The sequence below is a fragment of the Haemorhous mexicanus genome, chromosome 7, assembly GCF_027477595.1.
Source record: "Haemorhous mexicanus isolate bHaeMex1 chromosome 7, bHaeMex1.pri, whole genome shotgun sequence".
Lineage (NCBI taxonomy): Eukaryota > Metazoa > Chordata > Aves > Passeriformes > Fringillidae > Haemorhous > Haemorhous mexicanus.
In genome coordinates, this window is record NC_082347.1 from 28,710,290 (window position 1) to 28,728,143 (window position 17,854).

At 61.5% G+C, this 17,854-nt stretch overlaps 4 protein-coding genes across 6 annotated transcripts; 2 read left to right on the forward strand and 2 right to left on the reverse strand.

The window, feature by feature from the left end:
* Nucleotides 1-2,301: 2,301 nt before the first annotated feature.
* Nucleotides 2,302-5,239, forward strand: SFRP5 (secreted frizzled related protein 5). The gene is made up of 3 exons (XM_059851750.1): nt 2,302-2,897; nt 3,584-3,661; nt 4,087-5,239. The coding sequence occupies exons 1-3, from the start codon at nt 2,366-2,368 to the stop codon at nt 4,425-4,427; spliced, it is 951 nt and encodes a 316-aa protein (XP_059707733.1). The 5' UTR covers nt 2,302-2,365; the 3' UTR covers nt 4,428-5,239.
* A 2,290-nt stretch (nt 5,240-7,529) lies between these two features.
* ZFYVE27 (zinc finger FYVE-type containing 27) lies at nt 7,530-12,505 on the reverse strand. The gene is made up of 11 exons (XM_059851753.1): nt 12,228-12,505; nt 12,078-12,148; nt 11,821-12,007; nt 11,557-11,652; nt 11,255-11,367; nt 10,411-10,541; nt 9,977-10,048; nt 9,474-9,618; nt 9,121-9,167; nt 8,559-8,640; nt 7,530-8,347 (listed from the first exon to the last, which is right to left on the reverse strand). The coding sequence occupies exons 1-11, from the start codon at nt 12,422-12,424 to the stop codon at nt 8,283-8,285; spliced, it is 1,206 nt and encodes a 401-aa protein (XP_059707736.1). The 5' UTR covers nt 12,425-12,505; the 3' UTR covers nt 7,530-8,282.
* A 1,370-nt stretch (nt 12,506-13,875) lies between these two features.
* MARVELD1 (MARVEL domain containing 1) lies at nt 13,876-16,523 on the reverse strand. The gene is made up of 2 exons (XM_059851757.1): nt 15,430-16,523; nt 13,876-14,895 (listed from the first exon to the last, which is right to left on the reverse strand). The coding sequence occupies exon 1, from the start codon at nt 16,321-16,323 to the stop codon at nt 15,796-15,798; it is 528 nt and encodes a 175-aa protein (XP_059707740.1). The 5' UTR covers nt 16,324-16,523; the 3' UTR covers nt 13,876-14,895; nt 15,430-15,795.
* Nucleotides 16,524-16,645: 122 nt separating this feature from the next.
* AVPI1 (arginine vasopressin induced 1) lies at nt 16,646-17,817 on the forward strand. Of its 3 annotated transcripts, XM_059851756.1 has the most exons (3): nt 16,674-16,992; nt 17,287-17,581; nt 17,662-17,817. In XM_059851756.1, the coding sequence occupies exons 1-3, from the start codon at nt 16,902-16,904 to the stop codon at nt 17,720-17,722; spliced, it is 447 nt and encodes a 148-aa protein (XP_059707739.1). In that variant the 5' UTR covers nt 16,674-16,901; the 3' UTR covers nt 17,723-17,817. The 3 variants fall into 3 exon arrangements, with proteins under 3 accessions (XP_059707738.1, XP_059707739.1, XP_059707737.1); XM_059851755.1 differs by having other exon boundaries at nt 16,646-17,585; XM_059851754.1 differs by having other exon boundaries at nt 16,677-17,581.
* Nucleotides 17,818-17,854: the final 37 nt, after the last annotated feature.

Here is a 17,854-nt window from a genome sequence, read left to right on the forward strand (position 1 = left end):
TCCCCAGGGAGGGTCCGGAGTGTCGAGGGAGTCCCCCCAGGTGATGTGCTCTTACTGTGTCACCCTGGCTGGCCGTCACCGAGGTCCCCACCGCAGAGGGAGCAGCCCCCATGGCCCCGCTTCCGGACTGGCTGCTGTGACAAGTGGCACAGGCAGTGACACAAGCGGTGGCACAGCCAGCTTTCTGGAGTGACAAGAGCAAGTGTCTATCTCCCAGACAGCTGCATGGGTGCAGAACGGGCTTGTGGGCATCGGAGCAGCCTGTGCAGACAAGACGCAGGGAAGGGTGCCAGTTACAGCTGTCTTGGGTTCATCCCCTTCTCCGGGGTACAGCCCAGATCAGCCTGTGCTATCCTGGGTGGGAAAGGGTTAAGGGAGCAACGCAAGTGCAGCAGGGGCTCCCCAGAGCAGAGGCACAGACTCAGCTCAGAGGTAAGGCTGCCAGGACACTCCATGGGGGAGAGCAGGGGGCAGACACCGCTCTTCTGGGGCAGCCCTGCTCCCTGCAGCGTGGCCAGGAGGTCACTCAGGGCTCTAATGAAGGCATCATGACAGATGAAGGGCCTGGGGCAGCTGGCAGGGAGACCCTTGCTCAGCCCCAGCCTCACCAGCCCCCTCACCTTCATCTGGTGAGGTGCCAGCTGGCGCAGAGGGCTCAGCACCCCCAACACCTTCCTGGGAGGAACTGGGGGTATAGAGACCAGACTGGGCCATGGGATGGGGCTGGCTGAGAGCCAGGAGCTATGGCTCCATGGTCAAGAGCAGGACAGTGTTGGCAGTGCCACAGGAACAGCCTAGGGACATGGCACATCCCCGACTGTGCTCAGCATCGGCACTCTGGCAGCTCCACCCTGCACACCCGGCCTCCCTCTGCCTCTGCTCCCAGGCCTCACCAGCCCCTTCCCAGCCCAGCTCCCATGGCAATTACACCCTGCCCAAGCCCATCCATCACGGATTAGCTATTTTCTATCAGCATTTATCTCCAGACAATCTTACTCCTGCCGTGACAGCCTGATGCCTCGATCACCCTCCCTCCTGCTACCAGGCAGCCCTGATAAGAGGCTGCTGTATCTTATCGGGCTCCCCGGCAGTTACACATTAATGGTGCCATCTCCGGGGCGAGGTGGGATGAACCCAGCCCACCCTCGGGCTGGAAGCAAGCAGCACTGGGTGATGCAGTGATGGCTGCTGAGCACAGAGGGCATGGGCAAGGCGGGCAGGCTACAGGGAAGGGCAGGTTGTGCAGCTGAGGTTCCCAGCATTGCCCCAAAGCAGATGTACCCCACCACGGTTGGTGGGACAGTCCCTGCCCCCAGCCCAGGGCAAAGAGCAGCTGCTATCACAGCCTGCACTGGACTGTTTGCTCTCTCGCCCATTAACAGAGCTGCCTTATCCGGTGGGCAGGGGCCAGCGGCAGCCCAAAGCCCACTGGCCATGCAGGGGCATCGATCATGGGAAAGGGAGGGGTGCCCCAGATAACCCCTGCAGACAAATGGGTTTCTAATGGGGTCTTAAGCCTTGCACCCCCTATCTCCAAGGGAATGGGGGAATGTCATCCGGGCAGGACCCTCATGTCACTTGGGCTCTAGCTTTGCCCACAATCTGAGCACTGGCAGAGCCTGGGTGCAAGTCCTTTGCTGGAAGGTGTAATCCCAGCTATCCTGTGCCAGCAGACCATGCACTGCCCAAGGTGCATGCTGGCAGAACCATCCATGAGGAATAAGGACCCCGTGCCCATGGCATTGCCTCTTTGATGGCACACCTGGCACCTGGGTACAGGAGCCCTCCCAGGGCTGCAGCATGAAGCTGCTGGGGTGTCTGTCCTCTTCTTTAAACCTCAGCATCCCAAGCATATTGTCTTGGGAGAAAAGAGTGGGGAGTGGGGTGGCACAGGGTAGGAAGCAGGGTCCCCTGCCCCATGGCAGAATATGCCTCTGGGGTGCCAGGTGGGATGGGGGCAGTGGAACTGGTGAATAATGGGGGCAGTTGGTGGCCACAACACCTCGCCACGGGACAGGGGAGCCAGCCCTTCTAGAAAGCATCGGCCTGGGGGCACACAGAGCCAGGGTGGATGGGGGAGGCGGTGCATGCAGAGGGGCTCCCTAGGAGGGCGAGGGGCATTGGAGCACCATGTGCTGGGGAGGGAGGGAGGGAGGGAAGTGGCAGCGGTGCAAGCAGACTAGGGGGTGGCGGGGGCCAGCTCCGGGGGGCCCGGCAGGCAGAGCAGATTGGCTGCCGGCGAGGTCTCCAACCTCCTTAGAAAGGGCAGCGAGCGTGGGAGGCGCTAAGGGAGCAGGCAGGGTGCCGAGCCACGCTCCCGTCCCGCTCGGCAGCCGCGGCCGGCAGCGGCAGGCGCGCAGCGGCGATGCCGCAGGCGGGCATCCACCCGGGCTCCCGGGGCACGGCGCTGCTGGCCCTGTCGCTGGTGCTGGCAGGGTCCCTGGGCGGCGGGCAGCACTACGACTACTACGGGTGGCAGCCCGAGAGCCTGCCCCACGGGCGCTTCTACGGGCGGGAGCCGCAGTGCCTCGACATCCCGGCCGACATGCAGCTCTGTCGCGACGTGGGCTACAAGCGCATGCGGCTGCCCAACCTGCTGGAGCACGAGACCATGGCCGAAGCCAAGCAGCAGGCCGGCAGCTGGGTGCCCCTGCTCGCCAAGCAGTGCCACACCGACACCCAGCTCTTCCTCTGCTCCCTCTTCGCCCCTGTCTGCCTCGACCGTCCCGTCTACCCCTGCCGCTCCCTCTGCGAGGTGGTACGTGACTCCTGTGCCCCCGTCATGGAGTCCTACGGCTTCCCCTGGCCTGAGATGCTGCACTGTGGCAAATTCCCCTCTGACCACGAGCTCTGCATCGCCGTCCAGTTTGGGAACAGCAAAGCCACGCCGCCACCAGGTAAGTGGGACGGGTACCGTAATGGGCTGGGAATGCATGTGGAGCCGCTGCACAGCCATCCCTTCACCCCTCAAAGCACAGCCCAGGACACCGGTGTTGGCCAAGGACTCTCTGCCTGTAACAGAGCAGGAGCGGGCACAGGATCTGCTTTGTCTGGGCACTCATTGCCCAGGAGCACTGTGCTCCCAGCTGCCTGCACAGAGCTGTCCCGGGATGGGGAAGAATACGGGAAGAGGTGGGAGCCGCTGGCCGATCCACCACAGTGCTGTGTCCCTCTGCCGCCACTGGGCCCCATGTCAGCAGCGAGGGAGCGTGCTGCACCTGCGGTGTCAGCGCCACGCTGCTGCTGCAGGGTGCCTGTCCCCTCGGGCAGGAGAGGGGACATCACCCAAAGGCAGCCTAGGGTCAGGGTCAAGGCTGTGACAGCCTTTAGGCTGGGACCACCCTCACTGTTGCTGTGCTTCAAAGTGCCAGCATCTGATGGGAGGGTGTCCCCATATCTCTTCCCCTCCTGGGGGATGACCCTGGCCAGCAAGGTGCTCTGTGCCTCTCTGCATCACCCCAGCACAGCTACCTAGGGAGCAGAGGAGCTGCTGGGGCTCTCCCAAGCATGTCCCCGAGGAGCTGGCCCTGGTGACAAGTACCAGCAGCATGAAACTGTGACAGTAACTGGTCTCTCACCGCAGTGTCTAAGATCTGCACCCAGTGTGAGATGGAGCACAAGGCGGATGGCATGATGGAGCAGATGTGCTCCAGTGACTTTGGTGAGTGCTGGGGTCTCCTTCTCAGCGCCCCTGGACAAGGCTCTGCCACCCCTAGGTCTGACAGCTGGGGTGGGAGTTGGCCAGAGGGTGGGGTTGTATGGGGACAGCCCCACGGGAAACCCCTGAGCCATTCCCTTGGACCCTTCATGCCTGGGATGGGTGCACCACAGGAGAAGATATTGGTGGGGAATAGGGGAGAAGACGTTGGTGGGGGATAGGGGAGAAGACGTTTGGGAGGGTCACTGGAGGCCTCTGCTGGACTCCTCCCCAACAACCCCTTTCCCCTCCCGCCACAGTAACTTCCCCAGAGACCCAACCCAGGGATGGGCTGCACCCTGTCCTGCTCAGGTGCCTGCCCAGAGCCTCCCCTCCCCAGCACCCAGCAGTGCTCCCTCCCCCAACCGTGCCCCGCCTGTCCCTCACAGTGGTGAAAATGCGCATCAAGGAGGTGACGGAGGAGAACGGGGAGCGCCGGCTGGTGGCTGCCCAGAAGAAGAAGGTGCTGAAACTGGGCCCGCTGAAGCGCAAGGACACAAAGAAGATGGTACTGCACATGAAGAACGCAGTTGCCTGCCCCTGCCCCCAGCTCGACAGCCTCAGTGGCAGCTTCCTGGTCATGGGCCGCAAGGTGGGCGGCCGCCTGCTCCTCCTGGCCATCTACCCCTGGCAGAAGCACAACAAGGAGATGAAGTTTGCAGTCAAGTTCATGTTCTCCTACCCTTGCCCGCTCTACCACCCCCTGCTCTATGGGGCTGGGCAGCACTAGGGCTTTTTGCCCACTCTGCCCTTTCCCAGAACTCCTGCACTGGCCCAACATCCCACCCCTGGCTTCTCTGGCTGCACCCCAGGACCTCAGCTCTGCTCACCTCAGCCCCTTGGTTGTGCCCCAGAACCAAGCTGTGCACCTGCAGGATTCCCTGCTGCATTTGTGGGAGCCCTGATCCACAGCCAGGACACCTGTCTCCTCCCAAGTGCCCTACTCTGCACCCCTGGGACCCTGTTCTGCTCCAAGGACCCTCACCCCTGTCCCGGAGCTTAGTCTGGACCCAGGACCCTTGTTCTGCATGCTTTTGAGCCCTGGTCTGTACTGGGCACCCTTGTCTACTCCCAGGTTGCCCACCCTTGCTTTCATTTAGGATCCCTGCTTGGCCCTCTTGGCTACACCTGGAACCCCTACCCTGCAGTCATGTCCTTTGCCCAGCTCCCTCATGATATGCCGCAGACCCTCAGCCCCCCAGTCCCTATTTCAGCCCACCAACACATCCCATGCCCTCACCTGGAGCTCAGTCCACCCCTGGATTATCTCACCTTCCAGCCAGAGATCCAGCCCAGCCCAGGCAGGTCCCTCTTGCCCCTCTGTTCCCACTGACTGACTCCCTCCAGACCGAGTGCCCAGAGCTGCACAAACCCTTCCTGGGCTCCCCCACTCCCCATAGCACGTGGCTCAGTGTGTGAGGGGGGTCCACCTCCAAGTGCCCCAGACCAGCCCTGCTGCATCCCTCGCACACACCCTGCTGTGACCCAGCCCACGCACCCTTTGCCCATCAATGGCGCAGTAAATTATTCCAGCTCAGAGAAGTCTGTGTGCCACTCACTGCAGCTCAAGGGTAAGAGCCCCTCGGGGCTCCCTCAGGGGCCCCAGAAGAATGGAAGGGGGGTCCGTCCTGCCCACTGAGTGAAGCAGTCTGAGGGAGCGAGGTCACCTCAGGATGTGGCTCTAGCCCCACTCCAGGTGCTGTGCCCAGAGCCTGAACCTGGGCAGTCCAGACAAGCTGGGGGATTCAGCTCCTAATGGCCACAGGCATCCCTGGAGACTCAGGCACCCCTGCCACTCCAGAGGTGGCCTGGCAGGGCATTGAGATGGGTAGGATGGGGGGACAGGGCCATCACTGCTGCTGGAGCCCCACAGCTGGGTTTGGCAGTGGTTTCCCAGGGAGGTTTCTTCATCACCCCAGGGGATAAATCCATGGTCTGGGAGCTCACAGCACTTGTGAGAAGCCTGGCACTGAGCATCAAAGGGGGAAGATACTGGACCAGGCAGCCTGCAATCCTGTCCTCCCCATACCATATCGTCTGAAAGTCCTCTTCACAGCTCCCTGCCAGCCCTGCTTGGCTGCCAGACCTCCCACACCACAACCTCCAGCCTCCTCCAAAATGATTCCTAGGGCCACCCACCTGCACGAGCCAGGATGCTCCCAAAAGCGCAAGGAGCAGGGCAGCCCTCAGCCCAGCCCCTCTGATGGCAGCAGGGGCTGTCCCTTAGCTCAGCTGGACTCCCCCAGCTGCGCCCCCAGTCCCAGCTGGCAAGGGGGCAGCTTGAGGGACCCTGTCATTCCCGCAGAGCGGACTTGTATCCACTTGTCCCAAAGGGTGAGGGGGCTCAAGGTGGCTGCCAGGACATCCCCCAATGCCTGGCTGCCTGACACTACTCTCTTCGGAGCTGGCCAGGCCTCAGGGTGCTCCAGGGACAAGGAAATTGAGGCTGTGGAATGTCTGCACCCACCCTCTTCTGGCTGACAAGAGCGCTATGCACCTGCCCTGCTCTGGGCTGACCTCTTCTCCCTCTGTCCTCCTTGGGCATGGCCTTGGCCCCACTGGTCAGCCTCCCAAGGCCAAATCTCCCACTCTGGCCCCACAGCCAGCCAGGAACATGGGGCAGACAGCCCCTGCTCCAGCCTTGCTCCAGAAACTGACACTCCTCCCTGGCCACTGGGAAAAAATTCAAATATTATTAGGTTTGTTCAGAGCTTGACTGCAGAGCACACTTCCATAGGAATAAACACTGTCAATTATGACATTTTTTTGCAAAACTTATAAAGCGTAAATAAAACCCCATCTCCCACAGCCTAAGTTTATCTGTAGCCTTCTGTATTCTGTGTCATTAGCATCTTCCCAGAGAGTGTTCAGACATACATGGCCATGGTGCTCATTGCTCCAAGTGTTTTCTCTAGAAATATAAGTGGCTCCTCTGCCTCCCATTGTCAGCTGACTGAGCAAGCTGACCCCTCACAGCCCCTCATAGCCCAGTAATATCCCATTGCAGACACCCTCACAAATACACCCACAGCTCTTGTGGTGCTACACAGCCCCGTCCCCAATGTTACAGCTGCTCCACTGCTCCCACTAACTGCTCAGCCCTCTGCACACCAGGCCCCTGCACACCCAGCATAAGCCAGACAGCCTCATCATCAAATGCTAATTCCAGCTTTTCTCCAAATTTCCATGTGAAGGAGTTTATGAGCCCACAGCCAAGCTAAGTGTTGAGGCTGCCTGCCACATAGGAGCTCCAACACTGGTGGGATGTAGAGCCTGCAACAAGGTCTGGGTTCCAGCAACTTCTCAGACTAGTGGGTGTCACAGCCTGGTGGGCATTGGCCCCCCAGATTCCCTGGCTTGGGGGAAGCTGCAGCTGGCTGGCAGGGACCCAGGCCATGGCTGTTCACAGCTGCACAGCAGCCAGGGTCACATTCCTGGGATAGCTGGGAGCTTTGCTGTTCACACAAGGAAAGGTCATCCTTGTGCACACAGGCAGCTGGTGGGACCACCACCCGGGGAGGGCAGGGGAAGGAGCAGCCACGGGAGGCAGAGAAAGCTCAGTAGCTCCTGTCAGAGCTGAGGTGCTCCCTGGCTCCAGCCCAGCAGGATCCAGCCCTGGCACAGCTGATGGGCAGCTGCACACAGCTCTGAGCAGGGGGCAAACAAGGCTACGGCAGGACAGAAGATGGGAATTCCAGGAAAGCATGGAGAGCTAGTGGCACAGAACACCACTTCTCCAGGAGCACCTGCAGGACAGCAGGGCCAAAGCCACAGGCGCGTCAGAGTGACCTGGGACTGGGACAGCTTTTACTGGTATGACACAAGAGCCAGCTGAGGACAAGAGATTTATTGATCATTCTCTATATGCAATTATATATTAATCTGTAGTAGAAAGCAGCAGTCACTAAGTGCACAGAGCAGCACCAACTCCTGCCTTTTGTCACTCTGGAGACCCAGCCACACAGCCCAATCCAAACTCATTCTCTTTCCTCCTCTGGGTTACAGCCAAATTTGGGGTATAAGACTAAACCTGCAGGCAGTGAGGCTGAGGAGCACAGGAGTGACTAACAGAGTCTCAGGTGAGCCAGGATGAAAGACCTAGCTAGTCTAGACCCCAAGGGATGCAGGAGGAGCTTTGAATTGATCCCAAAAATACAGTCACTTATAGCACAGTGCTGGGAAAGGTAGGGACAAAGCCCTGAGGTTGTTCTGCCCCACCCAGGAGGCGAAGGCAGGACCACAAGTAGGAAGGATGGCTCTTCCATCACGAAGCCAGGCCAAAGGGCCTGGGCAAGCACGTGGCAGGGCACAGCAAGTGCCAGAGAGCACCCACGGCTTGGAGCAGCTGCAGGGATGGGGCACAGCCGTGGGCAGTGCTCCACCACAGCGACCCAGCTGGTGCATGGCAAGGAAGGCTGGTCCGTCCAGCCTGGCGCTGGCAGGAGGAGCACAAGTGCAAGCATCCTCTGGCAGGGGAATGCCATGCTGGGATCCAAACACTCCAGGCTCCCAGTGGCAAGGGTGCCTGCCTGCTGTCCCAGGTGTCAGGCAGTGCAGGACACAGGAGCTGGCTGGGCCTGTTTCATCACTTGATGAGCACCTGGTTGCAGAGCGAACACACGAACACTGTCTCCTTCTGAGCCTCCGGGGCTGGAAAGGAAAGCAAATGTCAGAGATGATCCCCCTTTCCCAGCATGGGCTAGGAACCCCATCCACAGAGCTGCTTTGAGAGCTGCAAAGTCATCACTGCTCTTTCCCAAGCCAGGCTGTCCTGTCTACCCTCCCCAGCAGGGCTGGGGCAAATACCTGGGCAGACAGAAGAGAGGGAAGCAGAAGCTCTTCCCTCCACCTTTCAACTCACCCGTGGCTCCCATCACAGCCTTGGGGACTTTGAAGGAACAACACCTGGAGCAGAAGCTGTTCCCACAGTTACTGCAGCTCCGCTGTGGAGAAAGATGGAGGTGAGACCCAGATGTGTATCAGACTAACCCAGGAGTAAGTGAAGGGGGTCAAAAGTCTATACCTCCTTCTGAGAACTGCCCACAGACTGTGTGCCAAGCATTACACACAGGGTTCAGATAAGGAAACAGGTCATTCCCACTAGCAGACCCATGCTCTACTTCACCACAAAGGCCACAGGAAATGGACTAAATGAGGGCACAGAGCAGGTACCTTCTACAATAACACATGAGTTTGGCTTGAGGCAGCTTCCAAAGGAGTAAATGGACAAATGCTGCACAACACAAGGCATCTCTGGTGCCATTAGGCATGTGACAACACCCAGCACTTAGTTGAGGTCATTTGGGCTGTGACCAAGGCCAGACACCTGAGCTGTTGTTTGTGTGTAGAGGGGCAAGCCAGACATGAGCAACACCTCTGCCCCAGGTGCAGACAGCAAGCTGGGGCAGAAGCTGAAGACTCACCCTCTTCTTAAGCACAGAGAAGGTGGCAGCACAGCCCGTGCAGTTCCCTGAAAGAAAGGGAGCAGAGGTCAGGCAGGGGTCCTGCTGCCTGGGGCTGCAAGTGGCACAAGAACATCGATAGCTGTTGTAAAGGCTCAGCTCCGAGATGACATTGCTGCACCTTCCCATTCTTGCTCTTCCTAGGAGTGCTGGGACCATTCTCCCCATGGAGTGGAAAAGGTCACAGGAGGTGCCAGCACAGCCTAGCAAGCATCACACCACCCTCTCCCCTCCCAGTCCTCTGGTCACCACTGGAAGCAGCAAAGACACCAGGCTGCTGAGCTCCCCAGGGCAGCACCTGCTCCCCAACTCACCGAAGTTGTTGCTGGGGTAGCGCTTGCGCAGGCGCTCGGTTAGGCGGGACACCTTGCTGCGGATCACCTCATTTTTGCTCATAAAACCATTGTCTGGGAGGCTGAGGTCAAAATCTGCTGAGCACTGAGAGCTCTCATCATCCTCCTGCAAAGAGCAGAGCCAGCTGAGCACAGCAGGGTGGCTGGGAGCACACTGAGGGCTGCAGGGCAGCCCACGCCAGAGGCAGGGACCCAACAAGCTGGGTGCTGCACCTGGAATTTCTACAAGCCACCGGCAAACCAGGCAAAGCTCCAGCTGGGAGGAGATACCACACCCTGGCATGGCAGTACTCACCATGACCAGCAGCTGGTTCTCCTTCTCCCGCAGCATGGGACAGAGAGGAGAGTGAGCACACAGAGTCAGAGGCACCCAGCCCTACAGTCACTCTCTGGGCACCCAGTTTGCCCAACAAGGTCTTTGTCCCTTTCCCTGCAGGCACAGCCCACCCCAACCAGCCTCAAACCTCAATTGCATCTTTGAACTCTTCATCAGGTTCTGCCTCTTCTGCTTCCTCCACACTGCCAGGGGTAAGGTCCTGTAAGAGATTCGCAAAGTTAGTCCTGCTGTTCCCCTGACTCTGTTCAAAGGTGGTCCCACATTTCTGGGCAGGTTCCAGGACAATGGATCTGACCCCAGGCAGCCTCACAGATGACACAAGTGTCAGAAGGCGAGGTGAGCCCCTGCCTCCTCAGACCACATCCTTATGTGTGGCAAAAGGACTGAGCCAAGCCCCCAAGGCAGAGAGCAGCATCCCAGTAACTCAGGAGCAGCTCACAGGCTTCCAGCAAAGCTGGCAGCTGGGAGAAGTTTGTGTGTAGAGGGGCACAGGCACGGTCAGACCCAGGAGCTGACTCTGCAGCTCCCACCCCACAACTGCCAGCCCTGCCCCTATCTCACCTCTGCACTGGTGGGGGTGGGGGTCCGATCTGGGGCAGCAGCTGGTGGCAGGGGTTCAGCAGGTTCTGGAGTGCTCTCGAGGGGTTTGGAGCCCACACACTGCTCAACGGAGGCCTTGAGCTCCATTATCACTGGTTAAGAGGGGAATACAGCTGGAGTAGGGTGGCATTTCCCTACTCCCAGCCACATCACACAAAAGCCAACTGCAAGACCTGATCTCCAAGGTTCAAGGTGGGGCACTGACACATATCATTCACTCATCAGATGTCCTGAGCACTCCTCTGTTCACACATCAACGTTAGGGCAGAAAGGAAGCCGCACCACCACCTGCCTCAGCTCAGGACAGGGAACAGCAGGGGCCAACATCACAGCTCAGACACATCCAACACTCCTCCAGCACGAGCCACAGAAGAGGGCTCCTCTCCCTTCCAATGGCATGTTTTCAAGCCTGTGTCATATTCTGCCACAGGCACTGAATGTGTTTGAAATTCTGAAGAGCAGGGTCAGGGATCAAGAGAGGTGGAGAGGCTCACAGCCTCTCACAGCCTGCATTAACAGACCCTGGTTTGCCACACCACAGAGAAGGAAATGGCACCTGGACTGGAACACAAATCAGGAGAGACTCTCACCTCCAACAGCTGAGCCCCAGGACCATACCACCCACCCTGGGCTGCTGAGCACTACCCCTAGGCCATCATTGCTTTCACGGGGGTTCAGGGTCTACGGGAGAGCCTGACATGGGACAGTGGGCTCATGTGAGGGAGAGGTCCAGGGAAGGATCCCTAGCTTCAGAGGGCCTTTCCCAACCCATCCCACACAGGGCACTTCCAGACATGTCTCATACCTTGGTAGAACTGGGTGTTGCCCAGAAAGAGGGTGCTATTGAGGATGGCCAGGACCCAGCAAAGGGGCAGCAGGTAGAGGACACAGATAGTGCCCAGTAGCGCCCCATAAAACCTGTGGAAAGTAACAGGATACTGTGGTCAAATAAGAGCAACTCACACAGCAGCATAAAACTCCTTCCTTCATCTGGGGTTCCATCTGTTCTCTCCAAGTACCAAACAAATCAAACACAGCACCGCAGGCCTGGCTGAACCCCTCTCCCCACCAAGCCCACCACAGGGTGCCTGACCCAGTACTACTCACTGGGAAGAGACAGTGGGGTTCTCCCAGTACAGCACACGGTACACTGCCTCACAGCTGCAGCACATCCCGTTCAGAAACCCCTCCAGCTGGATCAGGCTGCAAATGAGACAGTCACATAAAACCCCACAAACACACACCCTCGCTCCCCACATTCACACGGGTTACAGCAGCAAAACTGGCAGGAGCCCCCCACAGCCTCCAAGAACCCTTTCTGGCTGCAGAGGCCGCCACAGTCCCAGCGCTGGGGAGGCCCCAGGGACTCACAAGCTCTTGACCTGGGCGATGGCCTCCTGCCGCGAGAGCTGCACCTTGCGCAGATCCTCTCTGCGGATGCTGTGGTACCTCCTGCGCACTAGCTCGGGCTCCGAGGGCCGGGCCCGGCACGTCTCTTGAAGGTAACCCAGCAGGGCCGGCACCGCGACCAGCAGGGCGAGCACCGAGTACCAGGCAGCTGGAAGAGGCAGGACAGCGTCAGCCCCGAGGGTCCGGGAACGGGAGCAGCCCTGACCCCCGAGACGCACCTTGGCCGAGGGTGAGCAAGAGGAAGTTGAGGCCGAGGCAGACCAGGAGAGAGCACACAGGCCGCTGCCACCTGCCGACAGGGGAAAAGGCCAGGGACATGAGACCCCGGAGACGGTCCTGGTCTCGATCCCGGCCCAGCTCGCACCTACCGGAGGAGGGAGCGGACGCCCTCGGCGGCGTCCCGCAGCGGCTCCAGGTAGAGCTCCAGCCGCCGGTAGCTCCGCACTAGCTCCAGCAGGTCGAAAGCAGCGGCGGCCTTGGGCGGCGACGGCTCCGGCGGGGCCTCAGCAGCTCCCGTCGCTCCTTCGGGGCCGCCTGCCGCCCCGTCCCGCTCCACCGCCTGCATGACGGGACCGGGAGCGGGAGCAGAGCGGCCCCGCGGCGCTCGGCCCGACACCGCCGCGCGCCCCCGTGACGCGGCCGGGCGCGCCGTGAGCTCCGCGCGCGGCCAATGGGAGCGCCGGCCGGGCGCGCCGGGCAGCCCCGCCCGCGAGGAACGGGAACGGGCAGCGCTCGGCGCTCCGGGCCCGCCCGGCTCCGCCCGCGCTGCGTGCCAGCCTCCCGGCTGGGGCCTGCGGGCCGGCACGCCCTGGGTGTGAGGCTCGAGGCGGAATCTCGGTGGGCCCGGTCTAGACACGGGGGTCGGTCCCGGCCCGGTCACGATTCGGGTCTGCTCTGGTGTAGGGCTCACTCACAGCCTGGATCCGGTCCCAGTCCAGGGCTGGGCACTGATCTGGGTCTAATCCAGGGTCAGGGCTCGGTCTCAGTCTGGGTCTTGGCGTGACCTGTGTCCAGCTGTGTCAGTCACGGTGGATTTGTCCCCATGAGGTTGTTGGGCCACCTCTCCCCGAGGAGAGACCAGGGAGCAGCCTCAGACCCGGAGTCCCTGGAGGGGAGCAGCAGGTTCTCCACAGGTCCGTGAGCGTCGCTGGCAGCTCATTTGCTGCCCCTCCATACCCCCAAAGCAGCCCAGCCCTGGGTGCACTGGCACTGTTGTGCTTAGCAGCTTGCAGCCCTGCTTGCACTGCTTGGGGCACTATGGGCTGTCCTAAAAGGTGTTTGCAGTAGAGCAGGGATACTGGCTCCCAGGGATGCTCTGGGGATCCTGGATTTCGTCTGATGCCAAAAGTTGTCACCTTTTTATAACCCTATGCTGGCTCTTTGACAATGAGGGTACGGTGCTGCTGCCAACCGCCTGGAGCCTCTGATGAACAGGGCATATGTCCTACAGGCAGAAGGCTGGGGACCCAGTGACACCCCAGCTGCAGGTCCAGGTGCCAGACTCAACTCTGTCCCAAGAGTGTGTTCCAGAGCTGCAGCCAGTCCGGGGAGATGCAGGCAGCCCTCCATTGGCCCCTGACCCGCCAAGGGCCAGTCAGTGTGTACATGACTGCCCAGCGGTGCCCTGGGCAGACAGAGGGCCCTTTCAGCACAGAGTGACAAAGCCCTTAGGAATGCAACTACATCCTGTCCTCAGTACATCCCATTGCCAGAGCCCTGGGACTTGGACTCCCTCTGCTCTGTCTGGAGCACCATGTGAGCATCAGGCTCACACACAGCAGGGCCAGGGATAGCTCCAGTCCCTAAGGGCAGAGGCTTAAGCCTCTCTAGTAGGAGCAGTGGCTCAGCATGAGGGAGCCTGCCTGTGACCTCAGAGCACCCCAGGACTTCATGACTATGGCCAGAGACTCCAAGCAGAGAGGCCTCAGGGTGCAGAGCTACAGAGCTGGGTGTGATCTCAGCTCAGATCTCATACCCAGCAGGTTCCAGCCCCAGCACAAAGTCCCAGACACCCACTGAGCGCCAATATTGCTTTATTTGGAAGGTGAATCCATTGGCACCTGAAAGGAGGCTGTAGGAGGATAGAGCTGGTGTGACAGACAGGGCTGCAGAAAGCCAGGGGAAGGCACTTGTGGTGGCAGAAGCACCGAGGGCATTTTGGACAGCCTGGGCCAAGGGCTGCACCAGAGTAAGGCAGAGGCAGGCGGTGTCAGGGACCAGCCTTGACACAGGGCACAGACAGCATGTCCTACCCAAGGAAGGGGTTACATGCCCTGGGGCTTGGCAGGGGGCCCCTGAGCATGATGGGGTATGCACTGGGACAGCACATCATGATAGAAGTGGTGTCCCACTACCAATCCCAGACCCCTTCAAGGCCCCAGGGGAATCATGGCTGCTGCTCTCCACCTCAAAAAAGGTGCCAGGGAACTTCAGGCAATAGGCAGCTGTGGCCAGCTGCTGGGGACACCCATTTCACTGATTTAAGTCTACACAGAGAATGGAGCAGACCCTCACTTGAACCAGGAGCAATAGAGACCTGCCTCCAGGCAGGGTGAGGAGGGCTTGTGGCAGGGCAGCCCTGGTGTGGCACTGCTCCAAAAATTCTGTCTCTGGTTGCCCATTTCTCTAGTCAGCCCTACATGACATCGTCAGGGCTTGGCACCTGGTGGGTTCTGAAAGCTGGTCCGGGGCTGGGCTGGCTCCAGTGCCAGTGTCCTCTTCTGTTCTCCAAGACAAGTTGTGTTCCCACAAAGCCTGGCCCCAGCTCCCCCATGGCCAGAGTGCCAGCACAGCCTAGCACTGCCATGCTGCAATGCTCACCCTTCCCCTCCACCTCACCACAGTCTCCAGGCACTGCCCAGTCCCAGAGAGTCCAGAGATGAAGATTTTCCAGGATGATAAACCAAGTGTGGCAGAGACAGGCAGGGCTGTAGGCTGGTCTCCAGAACCATCAGCGAGGCTGTTTCTGTCCCTTTTGGAGTAGTCTGGCCCAGGGTTGGTTCAGTGGCTCTGGGTGGCTTGGGGCCACAAACCTCTCTGCAGGGACAGCAGGAGGAGAGAACAACCCCATGACTGGCTCCCCTCAACCTCTGGGGCACCTGGCCCCATCCCCGGACTGCACAAACTCCAGGGCAGGAGAAATTCACCCCCTGCCCAGGGTCACAGAACAGGTTACGGCTCCACTTGTCCTTCCCCTCCCTCCACAGCAATGGAGGCCTTGCTGCCCTGCTCAATCTCCAGACTGGATTGGGGTGATGCTGGATCTGGCTTTGCAGTACCTGGGTCTCCACACCCCTCAAGTGCAGGGCAGGGAGGCACTGAGCCCTTTGGAGCTCCAATAAGATAAAGGATGTTTTCAAGCCAGACAGAAGGAGGGGCCCAGGCTGGGGAAGCCAAGTTCAGAGCCTCCCTTAGGGAATTGTGGAGGCGCCATGCAGCTGGAATGGCAATATGGGGCTGCCCGCAGGTCAGGGGTGTTTATGCCCATCCAACTCGACTAGGCACTGCTGCCCCCAGCTCAGCTCCCCTAAGCCAGTCCCCCCTCTACCCCAGGGAAAAGTCAGCACCCACCTGAGCATGCAGCATCTGCAAGACCAGGGGCAGGGAATTTTGGCTTGAGTCCTAGGGGGGGGCTCCCAAAGATTGGTATCCCTCTTAGGGGCTCTCCATTTGGGTCCTTCCACTTGCAGTAGCCTACATCTGTCCAGGGCTGGGAGAAGGGCCTGTGCAGTGGCTGGGTGTCCATGCTGTCTTGATGCGCTGCAGGGGAAGCCGTGCTCGGCGAAGGCCTCTGTCTGTCCATCCATCTGTGCAGGAGTCTCTGGAGGAATTGCAGTGCAGTCAGCCAGGAGGGGATTGGGTGGCAGGGTCATTTCATCCCAAAGACAGGCTGTGTTCTGTCTGCGGCTGAGAAGGGGAGCCTAGTGGCACAGGATGTCAGATGATGTCTCGCTGGTCCTGGCAACGCCGCAAGAGGCAATAGAGCCCGGAGAAGAGGTACAGGCAGGCAGTGATGCCCCCACAGATGGAGGCGCTCAGGTAGGCACTGTACAGGCAGTGCTGGCTGTAGCCCGGCAGGTTGCAAAAGCTTCTCTGCTTGGCCTTGTGACCCATGATGCCAGTGGCAGCTGCGTAGAGCCCCATACCCAGTGCCAGGTCGTGCACCAGGTTGGTGAGGAGCCAGCGGGAGCCCAACCAGGGCACCAGCTCCCAGCGCCCCAGCAGGCTCAGCCCGAAGAGGGCCAGGGTGAGGAGCCAGATGAGGACGGCGGCAAACAGAGCGAAGTGGGCCGCCCCCTCGTACTTATGAGCCGCTACCGTCACCCAGAAGGCAGCGCCCAGAGCCAGTTGCCCCAGGCGTAGCAGGCCCAGCGGGCTCCGCAGGTAGGCGCGATGGAGGCTGAGAGAGCCGCGGGCCGGCGGCCCCGGGGGCGGCGGCACTGTCGGGGGAGCCGTGCGGGCCATGGCGCGGCCCTGCCTACTCCGGCGCGGCTCGGGCGGGACTCAGGGCCCCGGCAGCGACTTCCTCCCTGGCTGTTGCCAAACATCTGGCACTTAGCGGTCCTCCCCGCGCGGGGCCTCTCTCCGCTCCGCCCCGCCTCCGCGCCCCGCCGCACCTCCCGCCGGCCCATCGGACACCCGAGGGCCGCCGCGGATGCGCCGTCGGGCAGGGACCGCCGCGCTCGTCCCGCTGCCGCCGGGGCGGGCCACAACGCGGTGGGCGAGGGGGGGCGGGACGACGTGGGAGACGGCGACCGATGCCGGCGGCGGGGCCCAGGGACAGCGCACCGGGACCCCGTGCGGCGGCCGGCCGGGGGCGCGCGCCGGGGTTCCCCTTACGTCATCCGGGATTCCCTTCGGAGTGCCGAGCGGCGTGACCCCGCCCAGGGGCGAGGCCTAGCACCCCGCCCGTGACGTCATCTGCGCCACGTGGCCGCCTAGCAAAGCGGGGCAGCCGCGCCCCTCGGCGCCGATTGGTCGCTGCAGCGAGAGACGGGCGGGGATTGGTGAAGGGGCGGGGCCGGCACGCAGCGGGTGAATGAATGGGGCGCGCGGCTGTGGCGGGACCCCGGCGCGGTGGCGCGAAGCGGGTCCGGGAACGCAGCGGACACCAGGCGGAGCCGCCACCGCCAGGTCTGTGCGAGGGGCCGCTGGGTTCGGGGCAGCGCCGGAGCGAAAGTGGGTCACGGCAGGGCCCAGCGCCCCGAGCAGGGCGGGACCGGACTTGCGTGCCCCGGCCCGAGCCGGGGCGTCTCCCGCGTTCCCGGGCGGCCACGCCTGTGCGGCTGGCCCCCTGCCCGGCATCCCGGACCGCCCTTAACCCGACTGGCCCCGTTCCTCACTGGGCATCCGCGCCGGATCCCGGGGGAGGCGGGCCGGACCGGGCGGCGAGACCGGAGCCTGACGCCGACTATTCGGTGCCCGCAGTGGCCAGGGCCATGGGCACTCCGGCCTCGGTGGTGAGCGACTCTCCGGGACGGGCGGCGCCTGCAGCCCGCGCCCGTAAGCGGGCCTCGGCCAACATCTTCCAGGGCGTGGGGCTGCGAGAGCTGCGGAGCCTGTTCCGGAGCGGCGGGGCCGAGCGGCCCGAGGAGCGCGCCCACCTCGTCTGGCGGTACGCGGGCCAGCGGCGCATGGCGCGGGCCCTGCGGCGGCTTCAGCGACAACGAACAGCCCAGCCCGGCGGTGGGATGGCCGCGCTACGGCGCTTCGAACACCTTCGGTAGGTACGGGTCGCGGAGGCGGGGCAACCGGGGGAAGTGCGGCCGGGCCACGCCGCTGACACACACCTCTTGCCCCTAGGATCGCGGAGAAGAAGCTGGAGGGTGACTGCGGGGCCAAGACGGGCTCGGGGTCCATGTAGCAGCGCTGAGCGGCTGGGCCGTGGCGAGCAGCCTTCCAAGAACCCTAAGTGTACTGGGCAGGGTGCAATGAATGGTTAATAAAGGGTGGACAGTGGTAGCTGGGTGAGGCTCTGGTTTCGTCCTGCCCATCC

Coding starts and splice junctions, on each gene's coding strand:
- SFRP5 (XM_059851750.1), top strand. CDS start 2,366: ATGCCGCAGGCGGGCATCCACCCGGGCTCCCGGGGCACGGCGCTGCTG. Junction 2,898..3,583: donor CAAAGCCACGCCGCCACCAG/GTAAGTGGGACG, acceptor CTCTCACCGCAG/TGTCTAAGATCTGCACCCAG. Junction 3,662..4,086: donor GATGTGCTCCAGTGACTTTG/GTGAGTGCTGGG, acceptor TGTCCCTCACAG/TGGTGAAAATGCGCATCAAG.
- ZFYVE27 (XM_059851753.1), bottom strand. CDS start 12,424: ATGCAGGCGGTGGAGCGGGACGGGGCGGCAGGCGGCCCCGAAGGAGCG. Junction 12,149..12,227: donor GGCGTCCGCTCCCTCCTCCG/GTAGGTGCGAGC, acceptor CCCTGTCGGCAG/GTGGCAGCGGCCTGTGTGCT. Junction 11,368..11,556: donor AACCCCACTGTCTCTTCCCA/GTGAGTAGTACT, acceptor TACTTTCCACAG/GTTTTATGGGGCGCTACTGG.
- MARVELD1 (XM_059851757.1), bottom strand. CDS start 16,323: ATGGCCCGCACGGCTCCCCCGACAGTGCCGCCGCCCCCGGGGCCGCCG.
- AVPI1 (XM_059851754.1), top strand. CDS start 16,902: ATGGGGCGCGCGGCTGTGGCGGGACCCCGGCGCGGTGGCGCGAAGCGG. Junction 17,582..17,661: donor CGGCGCTTCGAACACCTTCG/GTAGGTACGGGT, acceptor TCTTGCCCCTAG/GATCGCGGAGAAGAAGCTGG.